The sequence below is a fragment of the Aspergillus pseudonomiae genome (genome assembly GCF_009193645.1).
Source record: "Aspergillus pseudonomiae strain CBS 119388 unplaced genomic scaffold BDV37scaffold_2, whole genome shotgun sequence".
NCBI lineage: Eukaryota > Fungi > Ascomycota > Eurotiomycetes > Eurotiales > Aspergillaceae > Aspergillus > Aspergillus pseudonomiae.
This window is the reverse complement of record NW_022475994.1, coordinates 368,778-384,679: the sequence shown is the minus strand read 5'-3', so window position 1 is coordinate 384,679 and position 15,902 is coordinate 368,778. Positions and strand designations below refer to the sequence as shown.

The 15,902-nt window shown below is 49.3% G+C and overlaps 7 protein-coding genes across 7 annotated transcripts; 5 read left to right on the top strand and 2 right to left on the bottom strand.

Moving 5' to 3' along the window:
* Nucleotides 1–468: 468 nt before the first annotated feature.
* Nucleotides 469–2,108, top strand: BDV37DRAFT_292711 (MFS transporter; the record flags this gene model as incomplete). The annotated part of the gene is made up of 1 exon (XM_032089234.1): nt 469–2,108. Exon 1 carries the CDS (start codon nt 528–530, stop codon nt 2,106–2,108), a length of 1,581 nt encoding a protein of 526 aa, XP_031946863.1. The 5' UTR covers nt 469–527.
* A 527-nt stretch (nt 2,109–2,635) lies between these two features.
* Nucleotides 2,636–6,846, top strand: BDV37DRAFT_236231 (uncharacterized protein). Its single transcript, XM_032080591.1, has 6 exons — nt 2,636–2,865; nt 2,923–3,281; nt 3,336–4,199; nt 4,255–4,317; nt 4,367–5,120; nt 5,184–6,846. The coding sequence occupies exons 1-6, from the start codon at nt 2,846–2,848 to the stop codon at nt 6,748–6,750; spliced, it is 3,627 nt and encodes a 1,208-aa protein (XP_031946862.1). The 5' UTR covers nt 2,636–2,845; the 3' UTR covers nt 6,751–6,846.
* A 113-nt stretch (nt 6,847–6,959) lies between these two features.
* Nucleotides 6,960–8,350, top strand: BDV37DRAFT_78851 (Metallo-dependent phosphatase-like protein). The gene has a single exon (XM_032091219.1). It carries the CDS (start codon nt 7,310–7,312, stop codon nt 8,150–8,152), a length of 843 nt encoding a protein of 280 aa, XP_031946861.1. The 5' UTR covers nt 6,960–7,309; the 3' UTR covers nt 8,153–8,350.
* Nucleotides 8,351–8,548: 198 nt separating this feature from the next.
* On the top strand, nt 8,549–9,142 carry BDV37DRAFT_277883 (flavin-dependent quinone reductase; the record flags this gene model as incomplete). Its single annotated transcript, XM_032085890.1, has 1 exon — nt 8,549–9,142. The coding sequence occupies one exon, from the start codon at nt 8,549–8,551 to the stop codon at nt 9,140–9,142; it is 594 nt and encodes a 197-aa protein (XP_031946860.1).
* Nucleotides 9,143–9,202: 60 nt separating this feature from the next.
* Nucleotides 9,203–10,749, bottom strand: BDV37DRAFT_277882 (Zn(II)2Cys6 transcription factor domain-containing protein; the record flags this gene model as incomplete). Its single annotated transcript, XM_032085889.1, has 4 exons — nt 9,203–9,838; nt 9,887–10,021; nt 10,068–10,631; nt 10,693–10,749. 4 exons carry the CDS (start codon nt 10,747–10,749, stop codon nt 9,203–9,205), a joined length of 1,392 nt encoding a protein of 463 aa, XP_031946859.1.
* Nucleotides 10,750–11,109: 360 nt separating this feature from the next.
* On the top strand, nt 11,110–12,812 carry BDV37DRAFT_78964 (Lactonase, 7-bladed beta-propeller-domain-containing protein). The gene is made up of 2 exons (XM_032091222.1): nt 11,110–11,811; nt 11,870–12,812. The coding sequence occupies exons 1-2, from the start codon at nt 11,441–11,443 to the stop codon at nt 12,726–12,728; spliced, it is 1,230 nt and encodes a 409-aa protein (XP_031946858.1). The 5' UTR covers nt 11,110–11,440; the 3' UTR covers nt 12,729–12,812.
* Nucleotides 12,813–13,229: 417 nt separating this feature from the next.
* Nucleotides 13,230–15,165, bottom strand: rfeD (putative transcription factor RfeD; the record flags this gene model as incomplete). The annotated part of the gene is made up of 4 exons (XM_032084069.1): nt 13,230–14,384; nt 14,469–14,614; nt 14,681–14,849; nt 15,052–15,165. 4 exons carry the CDS (start codon nt 15,163–15,165, stop codon nt 13,230–13,232), a joined length of 1,584 nt encoding a protein of 527 aa, XP_031946857.1.
* Nucleotides 15,166–15,902: the final 737 nt, after the last annotated feature.

The following is a 15,902-nucleotide window of genomic DNA, read 5'->3' as shown; positions in this document are numbered from 1 at the left end:
CTCGGGTTTCCCCTTCGCTCTCTCTAACTTTATATGCAATTCCGCTACGAACAAAACACACTGATGTCTTGTTATGATTACATCAAGAGTCGTATGACAAGAGGAGATATGCTCCTCCGATGTCGATCATCATGGCTGGCCACCGTCTCATCTTCCGAAGGGAACGTCATCGCATTCGACTAACCGTACTCCGTAACGTCTACTATTCTAAGTCTCTAAGGTTACATTGAAAATAGACATGATCTTATCTGATCATCTCTCAGTCTGAGTTGGGTATAAAAATCGCCCATCAGCTGCGCCAGTGTCTTGGCATTACGTGAACTGACTGGCCTGCTTTGATCAACGCGTCAACCCACCCGGTTTGATCGACTCCGTTCAGCTACTGTCTGTGAAAATGGCCGTAAGGTAGCATTCGGGCTTTGATACTATCCACTGTGATGATGAAGGCCGGCGTATATCGCTGGATATTTCCAGCACGGAGTTGTGGAGGTGAAACAAGTCCTTGATCATTCCTACCATACACACATATGCGGTGCATGATGACAGTTTCGCCTATGAGAAATGGTTGTGGAACACAGCAGAATCCCATTGTCCGTGGGGTATCCCTTTACCATTCCATGTTTGATCAAGGGCATGTCGTGCAAGATCTCCTCTCGCGGACCTACGAAGGTACAGGCACTGGTGCTGACCCATTCATGGTACAATGGGCCTCGAACGACCCTGCCGACCCTCATTGCTTCTCAAGGGCACGAAGGTGGGTCTTTACGATAATACTCGCTCTCTCCACTTTGTCGGTAGCTTTGGCATCCTCGGCCTATACCGGCGCCGTGCCGCAGCTGGTGGAGGAGTATGGCATTTCATCCACCACAGCCTACCTTGGGGTGACCCTGTTTGTCATGTGTTTTGCTGTGGGCCCTCTCCTTTGGGCATCCCTCAGCGAGATTCTGGGCCGACAAGCTGTCTTTATTGGAACATTCGCCGCATTCACTGCTTTCAATGTTGGAGCGGCGTGCTCACACAACATACCGACCCTCCTCTTGTGTCGATTCTTTGCAGGAGCATTTGGATCCTCCTCGCTGGTGAACACCGGGGGGGTAATTGCGGATCTTTTCCCGCCAGAGGAGAGGAATACTCCCATGAGCATCTTTACAGCAAGTTTGTTCTTTGGCCCTACCCTCGGCCCGATCATCGGAAGTTTCATTGGCATGACAGAGGGATGGAGGTGGATCCAGGGTTTCATCGCGGTCATGTCCGGCGTACTTTGGATCGCCGGCAGTCTCATCATCCCGGAGACCTATTCCCCCGTTCTTCTCCGGCGACGAGCGCAAATTCTCTCTGCACAGACGGGGAAACAGTACCGCAGCAAGCTTGAGGAGACGCAGTCTCCCCACGCCGTGCTTGTGAAAACAGCCCTGGTCAGGCCATGGTTACTCTTGACTTTCGAACCGGTTGTTCTTCTCATTTCAATCTATCTCGCCATCGTGTATGGTATCTTATACCTCCTTTTCGCAGCATTCCCCCTGGTGTATCATGAAATGCGCGGATGGACAGCCGGTATTGCGACCCTTCCCTTCCTAGCCGTTCTGGTTGGCATGGTCTTTGGCGTCGCATATTCCTTCCTCCATGACCACCGGCGCGCGCGGGCAATATCTCATAGCGCAGACAAAACCACTACAGCTGAGCAAAGATTGCATCCAGCAATGGTTGGTGCAGTCGCTATTCCACTTGGACTATTCACGTTTGCGTGGACAAACTTTCCATCCGTCCATTTTATCGTCAGCTGTATTGGCACTGCGCTCTTCGGTTTCGGCTTGGTCTGTATTTTCATCAGTATGAGCCACTATCTGGTGGACTCGTATTCTATATTTGCTGCGTCCAGTCTGGCAGCCAGCTCCGTCTTCCGATCTGTCCTGGGGGCTGTCTTCCCTTTATTCACACCCAGGATGTATGAGACACTTGGCATCCGGTGGGCGTCGTCGGTGCCAGCGTTTCTAGCGCTGGCGTGCATTCCCATTCCGTTCTTACTCCAGCGCCACGGCCCTTGGCTGCGATCAAAGTGCCGATATATGATCGAAGCCCGCGAGGCCACTAGGGTTATTCGGAGTTAGCCTTGTAGCTTTGTTGTCATACTTCCACCGACATACGGCGTTTATATATCCTCATAGGTCCGAGATCAAATGTAACTTCTTGCAGAATATATTACTTTAACATCTAATTTTGTATCTCTGTACAGCACTGTGGTTGAATATTAGACTTTAGTAATGGCCTTGCTGACTCGTTATCGGCATTTCAGCCTGATCCTATGGAGTTGATCTCCCAAGGATATCAATATCTCTGGCAACCGGCCCGTTCCGTCAAGATGGGAGAAGTGGAAACCACCCGTTCGACAAAAGTCGATTCTGGGCTCGATAGATGTGGAGGCTCTGGCAGCTGGCGGTCAATAGGTGTGATAATGCAGTGTGAAAACACACTAAACTGTATTAATATGCCCTAGCACGCTTCATACCCAATCAAAGGGCACGAGGCTGCCGACAAGGCTACGTGTTTCCAGCCAGTGATAGTCGATCAAAGATGAGGGGTCCAGATCTGAGGCTGTGGGGTGAACATCAGAACAGATCAGTAATCAGTTTGCTAGGATCAAGCTGAGCCTTTTCAAGTTATTCCCTCTGCTGGCTGTGTCATTTTTTCATCCCTTGATTCTCCTCTGCCTTGTTACATCTCGGGACCATATACAATATTATTCATCACCAGATAGTAACACTACAGTGCAAGCATGTTGGAGATACAATAACACCTCAATAAAGCGGAGGCATCATTTCATCTGTATGATGAAACATCCACCGCCATGACCGCCGAGTCGAAAAGGTACATAGTCTTATTCTCTCACCTTGTCGGGACAGGAACTCACACCGGTCTGAAAAGGAGTCTCTCACACAATGACTTTACGGTTGGATGGCTATGTGCTCTTTCCATCGAGTTAACTGCATCAAGGGGAATGCTAGATGAAATTTACCCAGACCTTGATCAAGCCGAGGGTGACGACAACATCTACACCCTCGGTCGGATTAAAGAACATAACATCGTTATCGCTTGTCTTCCAGCCGGTACTACGGGAACAACACCCGCATCCAAGCAAGCAGCAGATATGCTTCGAACCTTTCCAAGGATTCGGTTTGGACTCATGGTAGGTATCGGTGGAGGAGCTCCATGTGCCAACAAACTCCCCACTGAAGATATCAGACTCGGCGATGTCGTTGTGAGCACTCCAGACAAAACTCTCGGTGAGATAGAATCAAGTTACTTCAAGACACAATCACATCTGACAGGATTCGCAGGTGGAGTAGTCAAATATAACCACGGAAAAGTCGTAGCTGGTGGCGAGTTTGAGCGCACCGGTATACTTAATATGCCGCCCACCCAGCTACGAAACGCGGTGTCAAAATTACGGTCTAGGCATGAGGAATATCGTAATGCAATTCCCCGATACGTATCACAAATGATCGAGAGGGTATCGGGGTCCGATGATGCAAATCCGCGGTTCAGATACATGTTTTGTCATCAGGGCTCAGAGAATGACCATCTTTTTGAAGCATCCTACGAGCACGACGAATTTGCAAAGCCAATACACGCTATGAAGCCTACTTTAATCCCCGCTGTGGGATTGTTGGGCTGCGCTATAACCATCACTGCGAGTGCTGTCGTCATGCAACAGCTGCCCTGGAGCAGTACTATTGCAATATGCTCCGTGGTGTACAGCATCGCTGTGATAGCATTTGCTTTCGGCTTTCTCACAAGAAAGCAGAGTCCACTAAAAAATACCCTCAATGATCCTAAAATCCCTTGCCCACATTGCGATAAATCGCGTCTGGTTTATCGACAGCCCCGGGAGACCAATGATCCTGTCATTCATTATGGCACTATTGCATCTGCTGATTTGGTTATGAGGCATGCGATCACGAGGGATAAACTCCAGCAAAAGTACAACATACTATGCTTTGAGATGGAGGCAGCAGGGCTGATGAATGATTTCCCTTGTCTCGTTATTCGAGGAATCTGTGATTATTCGGATACTCACAAGCATAAGCTCTGGCAAAGGTATGCTGCTGCAACGGCAGCTGCATATACCAAGGAGCTTCTTGAGATTATCCCCCCTGCCGAGGTGACAAAAATGGGGCCAGCAGCGGATATAGTAGATATTGGTTAGTTCATATCCAGGCTAGAATAGAGGAAGCTGACGAAAGCCCATGTCCATAGTGCGTAATGAATTTGCTACGATGCATGCTGAAATGAACAAAAGCCTTGACCCTCTACTGAATGGTATACAACCCACCAATTGAAATGGCCTTTGCTTCTAACGTCTTCGCAGAGCAGGTGGATAAGGAACATAACAAGATCTTGAATTGGCTGGCTCCTTCATCCCATGAATCACAACATCTGGATGCTTATAAAAAGCACCAGCCAGGTACTGTAAGATGGTTCCTAGAGTCTCAAGAGTTCCTCAGCTGGATGAGCGGGAATATACCAGCTCTTTTTTGCCCCGGTATACCTGGTGCTGGTAAAACCATACTGGCTTCGATGGCAATAAAGCATCTACAAGAGCAAACAGATGGCCAGTCATGCATCACTTTCCTGTACTGCAACTACGCAAAGAGACAAGAGCAAACAACAGAAAACCTTCTATCTACCCTTCTGAGACATGTTGCTGAGCAATGCGACCTCATTCCGGAGTCAGTCAGCTTGCTTTATGAGTCGCATAAAAAGAAGCATGTAAAGCCGACTGCTGAGAGCTTATTGGACACGCTTATTCAAATTATCAGGGCTCAAAATCGAGCATTTCTCGTGGTTGACGCTTTGGACGAATGCTCGGATGAGACTTGGAAGGGTTTGATCAATGCAATTAGAAAGTTACAAGACACTACTCGTCTGGGTTTTATGGCAACATCGCGCCCTTCACTAGAGCGAGAAATCCAAGGCGCTCTGCGACTAGAAATTCGTGCAAGCCAAAACGACATTGAGAGCTACTTGGACGATCGTTTTCAGGAGTTATCGAAATGCGCCCAGCAAAATAGTGGATTAAAGGAGAAAATAAAGCAACAAATCTGTGAGGCAGCTGATGGCATGTAGGTTATCCCATCCTGGTACCTAAGCTATTTTCACTATCCTCTAATAGATTTGAGTTACAGGTTCCTCCTCGCCACCCTTCATATGGATTCATTGAAAGACAAAAGAACGCCGAATGAATTCAGAATAGCTCTCCAAAGCCTTCCAAAAGGACTGGGGGCATTGGATATGGCATACGACAATGCGGTACGCAGAATTGATGACCAAGGAGCAAATTCTCGTACATGGGCCCGTCGTGTCCTATCCTGGGTGTTTCATGCCATACGGCCATTACGGCCGATTGAGCTTCAACATGCTCTAGCCATAACAGCAGGGGGCTGTCAACTTCAAGAGGATAGTCTCCCAGTTTTTGAGGAAGTTACCTCCCTCTGTGCAGGACTTGTCATACTCAATCAGGAGAGCCATACTATCCAACTGGTTCACTACACGACTCAGGAGTATTTCAGTAACCTTGACTGGATTCAAGCATCAATCGGCGATATTACAACAAGCTGCATCACATACCTCCAATTTGACGATTTTGAAAGCGGCTCCTGTCCATCGAAAGAAGAATTTGAGAAACGGATTGACCTAAATCCATTTTACATATATGCTTCTTCTAGCTGGGGGCATCATGCCCGCGCTTTATCGATCGAAAAGGAAGGTCTAATTATGGGATTTCTTGAAAGTAAGGCCAAGGTATCCGCTTGTAGCCAGGCTCTTGTGAAATCCAGATTCTGGTGGGTAAAGGATGAGGATGTTCCTGGGCAAGCGACTGGAGTTCATCTTGCTGCCTATTTCGGCCTACAAAAAGCCCTCGTAGCTCTATTAAGCAGAGGGCATGACAAAGATGCCAGAGACGGCTACGGTCAGAATCCTCTCTACTGGGCGGTTGAGGGCGGAAATGAGGAAGTAGTGGCTTTACTTCTTTCCTGTGGCGCTAATCCAAACTTTTATACTGGAGATGTCCATTGGACGCCGCTCCTCCGTGCCATACTTCGTGAAAACGAGAACTTAATAAGGCTCTTACTTGAAAGCCATGCTGACCCTAATTTTCGCTCACAAGGTCTCACACCACTCATTTTCGCTATATCCCTTAAACATGAAAAGACTGTCAAAATCCTACTTGAATACGCTGATCCAAATCTCTACTCAAACGGTCACACACCACTCACTTTCGCTGTATGCCTTCGGCATGAAGGAATCGTCAAAATCCTGCTTGAATACGCTGATCCAAATCTCTGCTCAGACGGTCGAACACCACTTTCTTACGCGATACGCCATAAACATGAGAAGGCAGTGAGACTACTGCTTGAAAGCCATGCTGACCCAGATTTTGGAGGAGTCCAAAATGCAATACCACTGCTTATGGCTCTACTCCGGAAACACGAAGGAATTATCAAGCTTTTGCTTCAACACATTGGTCCAAACCTCTGCTCATATGGTCCCGCACCGCTGATTTTTGCTGTAGTCCAGGGGTATGAAGCAGGAGTGAAACTGCTGCTCGAACTTTATGCTGATCCAAATCTCTGCTTAGTAAATGTAGAAGGGGATATGCAAGACGCGATTCGCATTGCTAAAGAACTTGGGGATGAAGAAATACTCGAGTTATTACTTGATAGCAGCAAGGCTTTAGGTTTGGAGCACTAAGGTTTTACACACTCGTCGATCATGGAAGACAAGCATACACCAAATTTCTCTTCAGCATCAAATCGTGTACATTAACAGAATAATAGCATATTGTATATACTATGCTCTGACTCGACCCCAGTACAATTCCTGGTTTATTATAGGTCTACACTTTAGAAGATGTATAAATGGTCGCTTATCCCTTGACTCTATCTACTAGGAGAATAATCTTTTGAACGGGTATAGAATACGAACTCCAGCACAAGTACCGAAGACCTAGATGAAGAAGCAAACCCTGATGCTGCGCAGCGGAGCGTTAGCGTAGCAACCAATATTACTACTTCATTGCTTCAATTGCTTTAACTATTTAAGCTGCTTTAACTACTTAACAACTCTTAGCATATAATTTATCTGCGTAATATGTCTTTTCAGCCCAACAAAAGAAGGCTGGAAGTCCCTCGGTATAACGACAATTTCCCATTTAATCACGTGAGTATCCCCCAATCTCCAAATACCCTCTTTGATACCAGCTACAGCTCCTAGTACTATTCCACCTAGCCCTTACATTTTAGACGACATAATGCTCCAAAAAGCACGGTCCCTCCTAAATCGATCATCGACATCTTTCCAAGTTCTCTCCGATCTGCATCTCGAGCTCAACTCGCAGTATGCTTCATATGACATCCCCGTCTGCGCGGACCATCTGATCCTGGCAGGCGATATCGGCCGCCTAGCAGACTATGACTCGTATCGACACTTCCTCCAAAAACAAACAGACCGTTTCAAACAGGTATTCCTGATCCTCGGCAACCACGAGTTCTACAACGGGACTTTCGCAGCCGGACTGGAAAAAGCCAGCCAACTTGAACAGGAGCCGTGCTTCAACGGCCGGTTAATCGTGCTTCAGCAGAGACGATACGATATCCCGGATTCCGCTGTGACTATCCTGGGCTGCACGCTTTGGTCGCATGTGCCCCATGCATCGAGAGATATCGTGCGCGAGAAGATCAGGGATTTGCGAAGCATTGAAGGCTGGTCGATTGATGACCATAATGCGAACTATGCTTCTGATCTCGCCTGGCTGCTGAATGAGATGAAGGCTGTACGCCGGGAAAATGGAGATGTGGAAAGGCAGAGGTCTGTTCTTGTTGTTACGCATCATGCGCCGCTGCTGAGGGGGACGTCGAGTCCGCGGCATGCGAACAATTCTTGGGGTGTTGCCTTCGCTACTGATGTCCTATCTCAGATCCCGCTGGATGGGGTGAAGGTCTGGGTGTTTGGGCATACGCACTATTCCACTGACTTCAAGGAGGGGGGCACAAGAGTTGTGAGTAATCAACGGGGTTATGTGCAGCCTTGGAGGAATTCGGGGGAGGATACACTGGATGGATTTGATGTGAGGAAGGTTATACGTGTGTCTTGACGGTTTGTATCTACTTTCAGTCTCTAGCCTGTAAGTCATAGCGGTTGAGTGCTTGTGTGAGCTAACTTTATTCTCATCCCAATTACCAGATTATACTGAGAGAAGTTTATCTCTTTGTAAGCTTTGGGCTGAGAAGCCATATAATGAACTTGTGGAGGACTTGTCTTTGATCTGTTTAAAATGTAGAATGATACTGCCGACCCACCAGGCCAATTCTCATTGGCGCGCAACATCAACCCTTACATTTTAGCTTCAAGGTTTAGTCGACTACTACCCTGGAGACAAGCTATAAATTCCACCCTGTCTGTCCCAAATTTAAAAGTTTTCACAGACCCTTCTCCCTGTATAGATATCCCTCTCTCATAATCAACACCAAATCACACTCTCTGGCAAAAGATGACCCCCAAAATCGGCCTCATCATCTGCAGCCAGCGCACTCCTCGCGCTGGTCTCCACATCGGAACTACCATTCTAGACGACCTCCAAAGCGCCGACAGTGTCCGCGAAAACGCAGTCACACTCTCACTCATTGATTTGGCAGAGTGGAATCTCCCCATGCATAACGAGCCAGGCATCCCCTCTCAGATCCATTCATCCGACCAATATCTCCATCCGCATACGCGGAGATGGTCCGAAGAGATCGCTTCGTATGCAGCGTTTGTGTTCGTCACTCCACAGTACAACTGGGGGTATCCTGCTAGTATCAAGAATGCGATTGACTACCTGTACCATGAATGGAAAGGGAAGCCCGCCATGGTTGTTAGTTATGGTGGGCATGGAGGTGGGAAGGCGGCGGAGCAGTTGAAGCAGGTGTTGTGTGGTGTTCGCATGAGGCCGGTTGAGCGGACGGTTGGATTGACCTTTCCTAGTAAAGATGTCTTGATGGCTGCTGCGGAGGGGCGGGAATTGGATCTGTCTTTCTGGAAAGGGGAGAGGAGAGAAGTAGTGGAGGTTTTTGGGGAGATGGTGAAGTTGCTGGATGGAGCTTGAGTTCCTTTTTGGTTTAATAAATAGAGATTTTACCGAATATGTGTATGAGTATTAGTATAATCATTCGGTCGGGTGAATACTTGATTCAAGATATGCTTTATGGCCTGCTCCAAGTGATCGCAGCTGCTGTAGGCCAAATTCTAGAGGTTTGGCAGCCACCGGGGAGTATCCCCGGACGTATTCAAGCGCATTGCAGATGGTCTGCTGTCGTTTCGAAATTAGGGTAGAGTAGTCGATGGATTCATGGAAGCCGTTCGAGTCAGATAAGAGAGACACGGAGGTAGAGATGGCATCTTCCAGGGCAATGAGCGTAGAGTTTGCCACGCAATCCAAAACGCCCATGAGGGGCTGAGAGTACTCATATGGGCGAAGTGGCGCACGGCCGTCCCCGTCTTGTTCAACATACGGGACAGCCGGCACCACTTCGGCGAGATACCAACCTTCTATCTGGCCATGTATGGCCATGGCTCGTTGCACAAGTCTCTCTAGCTTCATCCCATAGCTTCCACAACGCAAGATACCCGAAACTTGCTCAAGAAACACAGGAACATCCACCAGCCAGTCGCACAGCTTCGATCGCAGAGCAGCAGCCCGAGTTCCAGGTGTCAACGCAGTCTCTTCCGTTTCTCGCAAGAACTCCCGCCAAGGGGACTGTGCGAGAAAGCACGGCTGTCGCAGGTTCATGTCCTGAACAATCTGCCACTCGTCAACATTGAAGCTCCAGAAACACATCGATAGACATACGAAAAACGCCCTCTGCGATTCCAGCATGGCCCGCTCAAACGGTTGCTGAAACCGACGTATGTCACAATTCGCAATGAGAGCCTTGGTCCCGTGCGACAACTGGTTCCACCGCCCATTATCGGCATTTGTCAACAGCTGTCACTTATCAGTCTAGCTCAGACCAAGAGCGCAAGTATCATACCTCGCACAACTGCAACACAATCGAAGCACAAACAGTCTCCGACTGAAGGCAACGCCCGGGATCATCTAGACACAAGCGTAGCGCCCCAGTACTCTGGGCATATTTCCGCCAAGCATCTTTCGAAATAGCCCCGTTAGCAGCCAAAATGTCTGCATACACAGTACAAAGGCAAGCGATGGCAGAGTCCAGAGCAGCATTTCGCCCCAATCGACCTGGAATATACTGATAAAAGCTTCCATGTGAGTTCAGAGGGAAAATCATCTGACTCATGGAATCCTGCATGATATAGACCAGATTGGCCGCATCATGTTCCTGACCTGAAGTCAAGGGCCAGCAAATCCATTCGTAGGAGCGAATGGTGTGGTAAGGGTGGTTGCCCGCGGACCTCGATAAAGCCACAGTCTCATCTCGGTCGGCACCAATTTCTTCAAGGAGGTACTTCTTCTTCCGATAATGCGCCAGGAGCGAAGCATTCTCATTGACAAACTTATACTTTCTTTGATACCCTGGGCAAATGCGCCCCGAGACGACACAGGCCGTGCATGCTGGTGCCCTGTTGTCGCACTACGGAGTCGGCGAAGGTTAATCACGGTGTTTTCTCGTTTTTTTCTCGAGGAACCCTTACCTTTTTCTTGCGCTTCCGACAGCTTTCGCAGCCGGTGCTGTGGGGAACTCCCACCATGGCGTGAAACAGGAGGATGGCCAACCTAGTTGATGGATGCTAGCTATCAATCAATCACTTTGCAAGGCTGGGTCCCTTTGTTGCTGACTAAGATGGGCCAAGCCATCTCCTTATTTTAGCATCTTGGGGGCGAAGTCATTGTTTCCCATTGGAGATATCCGACTGTATGCATGGTGATTGAAGACTCCAATACGGCGCATTCTGTAAATGGGCGGATAAGACCCTGGTCACCTTCGGCGGCTAACAGCAGATCCTGAAATAGTAGGTAAATCTTTCACGACCCTGTCTTTCAATTCCCACCGTCCCTTCCATTAAGGATTGAACAATAAACGTCAAAGCGTAAAGAATAAGATTAAAGGAATCAGGGCAATGCCCAGTCACTACAACTCAACTCCACTCGCAGATAATGCAGATCCATGCCAGACAAAGCGCCAGTCGCTCCACCTCCAGTGCAACGCTGGACAAATCAACGAGACATGGGGAATTCACGGTGAGGGCTGAGGCTTGCTGCGCTTCTGCAAGGCTGAGCAAGTAGTATTTATTTCGCTGCACACCCGCGCAGATCAGCCGATGTGTTCCCACCTACCCTTCGAAATCTAAAGTCGCAAGCGACGCAACACACTCTCTTACTTTCTTCGATTCTACCCAGCTGAGACCGGTCTGGACTGGTCGATTAACCTTCATTTGGAAAATGTTCTTGCAGTCTGTCTTCGGGCTTTCCCTGGCGCTACCCTCTCTGTCAACCGCTGCAAGACTCTTTGCGACCCACTACGATGGCAACGTCTACTCTCTCAACTTGGAGGGAGAAGGCGATAAATTCTCGCTCACCAAGACTCACAACCTGACCACCTGCGGCGGTGCCGGCTCGACGAGTGCGCTGACCGTCGACCCTGACCGCGGGCTGCTATGGTGCGTTGGTGAAGGCACTCCCGGTGCATTGACCGCGTTGCAGGTCGAGAAGGACGGCAAGTTTAACGAGGCTGCAACGGTAGAGACACCCCCTGGCGGTGTCGATAGTGTCATGTACGGAAAGGACAAGCAGTTCCTCGCGATAGCGCATTAGTATGTTCCATCCTACGGTACCAATGATGCTGCACTTGGTACTAACAACGTGATATAGTGGAAACTCCTCCATCTCACTCTTCAACATTCCCTTCGCAGACAAGCAGGAAGTAAACCCCTTTGATGTGGTGAGGTTGCCCCAGCCGAAAAATGTTACCGAAAAACAGCCCAAGTCGCAACCACATCAAGTCCTGCTCGACCCCACCGGATCGTTCCTCCTATCGCCGGATCTGGGAGCCGATAAGATGCACGTGTTTGCGATTGACCAGAAGTCCGGTAAACTGAACAAGTGCGGATTCAACTCGACGATCCACTTTCCTCCAGGAAGCGGGCCGCGTCATGGAGTGTTTGTGACCTCGAATGCAGCTCACCACGCCTGGGTGGGCAGCAAGCCGCATGGGGGGCGGCTGGCAAGGCGCAATGCAGAAAAATCGGTATTGTATACCGTAGAAGAACTCCGCGGCTATATGTGTCCGTTCGACGTGTCGTATGGGAAGGACGGGTGCCCCGAGTTCAAGCAGTTGACGGCCTGCTTCCGCCCTTACCCTGGCTCAAAGTTTCCCTCGAATAAAACGACATTAGGTGAAATCCGGGCAGCGGGGCCAACCGTGCATATCTCCGTCCGCAAGGATGGTAAATTTGATGGAAATGATTCCCTGGTGACCTTGGAACCAGGACAGACAGCCGTGACCGACGCCGACCTGGTTTCGTCTGGTGGGAAGACCCCGCGCAGCTTCGTGATCAACAAGAAGGGGGATCTGGTCGCGGTCGGCAATCAAGATTCATCCACGGTAGTCATCATTAAGCGAGATCCGCAGACTGGGAAATTGCTCAGTGAAGTCGCTTCTCTGCTGGTCGGTGAGGCGCCTGCGGAGGGAACTTGGGGTGGCTTGAGCAGCATCGTCTGGTACGAGTAGATGCCTGTAGTTGGATACGTGTATTGTATACATAAATTCTTGGCCGTCCGTGATTCAGAATAGAAAAGGCGCCTGTCGGCTTCATATGTCTCATGTATGTCTTTGAATATCATTCCAAACGTGGATCTTGCGAGTCATTCAAGTACAGAGTGTAACAGAACACCAAAATGCCACCGTATAGTGTATATAGACCGCCCAGCGATATTATAAACACATCCACACCAAGTTGCAAATCAAATAAAAACGAGAAAAAGAAAAAAGAAAAAGCCCAGCTTTTCAATCATCCTATCGTGCGTGGCATGTACAGGTTAGTCCAGCCCTTGGAAAGTTCGCCCCGAGATGGACGGGGGCTCGTGGATGAATGCATTGTCGCCAGCTTAGATATCATCATTGAAGCGTAATCCTTTTGAGTAACCAAGACCCTCAACATTAATCGTAACATCCGTAAAACATGATCCTGCAGCGTAAAGTTCAAAACGTCGCAAACGTCAGCCCGATGGCTCACTTAAATTCAAGTTGGAACGCCTTCCACTTGCTTCCCATGGAACGACACCGCGGACAACCCCGGGGAGGATAGCTCGTCGGACCGTGTGACATGGCGCTACCTGGGCTTGAGGTCACATTCCTAAAGGACGCAGTGGGACTGCTGATATACATCCCTACACACTCACGGCATACCCCACAAATGCATTCTGTGCAGGCATAGCAATCGCTCAACGCCCAGGGCCGATGACAGCTAGCGCAGTAGACTTGGACCTCCTTTTGCCGAAATGATGCTGGAGTTGGGTTGGAGAAGCGATGATGCTGGCGAGGGAAGAGATTCAAACCAGGACTGGAATCGGGTTTTGCCAACGGCCCAAGATGGCCCGAGAATGCAAAATTCTTCCCTGATGCAGTCGATGCCGAGTCCAAGGAAGACTCAATGGACGGGAAAGGCTCCAGATCACTGTCGCGGCTGCGGGCTGTTTCATACGGTGGAGGAGTCAAGGACTTATGCAAAGGGGACGCACCAAAAGAATGCGGTGGAAATGGGCGGTGAGAATTGGGTGGGGGTAATCCGCCCGCCGACTGGAAAGCAGGAGGGAGTGATGACCGATTCCCCGGAACAGAAGGGGCAGAGGTGATGTTCGAAATCAGAGGTGCGAGGGTCGGTGACCGACCGACCTGGGACGGAACAGTTAAAAGCTGTTCGCGAAGAGACAACGGGTGAACCCGTCGTTCCTCGGTATCTGATAGCGAACTCACCTCCGACTGTCGGTCATCATCTGCCTCCGTGGCCGACGTAGCCGCTTCAATCAGATCCTCCCAGCGCTTGCCTTGGGCCCACGCTGCCGTCTGCGGTTCAGCGGACAGCGCTTTACGATCGCCCAGGCTAGGGCGCCGGCCATACTCCTTTGACTTGACCCGCTCATGTTTAGGTTTCCGTGCCGCTGATATGGAGGACTTGCGAGGGCGGGGCAATTTGTCCCTTCTCTGGATGGGAGGAAGGGTTGATGAGCGACCAGGAGGCGAGTGGTTGAGAATCGATGGCAGAAGCTCTCGCGGGCGTGGAGAAAAAGGTGGCAATGATTCCTGTTTGAAATGGTCGCGAAGGGAGGGTAGTTCAATGGAAGACCGCATGCGTTCCCGTCCAATATCGTTATCAGAGTGGGTTTCCTTGATAAAGATTAGCTTATCTTCAGGGGAAGAAAAGAACAAAAAAAAATTAAATCGAGAAACAAAACAGTCTGGCCTACATACCATATCCGTGTCCCAGTCCGAGGCTAATCGATTATGGTGCAATTGGGCTAATGCGACAGCAGCAGTTGCGGCAGCAGGATGAGCTTCGTCGATTCCCCGTGGGGTTGCGGGTGAGCTGGCGTCAGCGACGTATATATCTCGATCGGCTGGATCGGGACGTGTCAGCTTCTCCAACCTCCCATTACAAGTCATGACCTATGAGCTACACTCACCATTGCGACGGCGAGATTGAGTTTGATTTGGCGGAGATATCTGAGCTCGCTGTTCCGGAGGGGTGGTGACCATCAAGATAAAGCTCTCTTCGGTGGCCGGGAGCTTCGGAATGTAGTTGTTCGGATGCGCCCGACGGATATGCTCCTGCATGGAACGATAGCGTTTCTCCTGTAGGGGCACATAGCAACGTTAGATATGAACTCATAAAAGTTTCAAAACGGGCGGACAGTGTTAATAAGCTCAGATAAACATGGAATGCTGGTCTTTTCGCACGATAAAAGCGTCGCACAGCTGCGATAGTGGGCGTTTCTAGAAGTGGGGCTCCGATCGATCGGCCGACACACAAAGAAAAGTTGGGGGAAATACTCACTCCGAGGCATCTTTTCCGACAATTGGAGCCGTCATTATTCTTCAAGGGGCAGACGACTTCATTATTGGCGTCGGTGACAGAGAAAGAACTAGTCAAAGACGCTCGAGGCGGCATGGTCTGCATGAATCCGTCTTTGGCGGCGGGGTGAGTGGACGGGGGGGAGGCGAACAACTCAGGTGCTAATGTATGGAAGGGAGATAATCCCATAAATCGATCAAATGAGAAGGTTCAATTCAAGCAGCAGAGCCCAATCGACAAGCACATGCGCCATCAAAGGAAATCAAAATGATCCGCGATGGTTTAAAAAAAATCGCATGCAATCTATGGAGGGGTAGAGGGGTTCTGGAGACTCGGGGGAGGAAAGTGATCAAGGTGGTAGAACGAATTGAGGTTGAGAAGGAAGAAAAGAAGAAAAAGATACAGAGAGATCTATAGGGCTTGTGGGGATAGAGGAATGAGTAATAGTGCAAAGCTCCAGTGCTTTGCGAAGAGACGTAGGTAGTAGTACTCTTACTCTGGAGTCGTCGAGTACTAAGTTAAAGGTCGCTGTAGCAGTCAAGGGAGAGGGGAAAGGGAAGCTAAGGTCAGTTAGTGGCAGTCACTAACGTACTGTTAGTGGGTAACTCAATACTCTCTCTCTGGAGCTTAGTGAGTGCCGGTACGGAGTTGTAAAGACGGAAAATGTAATTTATAGCCCAAGGTGACAGCCCGTAGATGGGGGATGACAAACAAAAAAAAAGGGGACTAACTATGAGGAAGAACAATAAAACAAGACGCAAGGACAAACCAAGCAAGGAAATCGAAGAGTTAGAAAAAAAGAGAAAAAGAGGAAGGGAAAAAAAAAAAAAAAA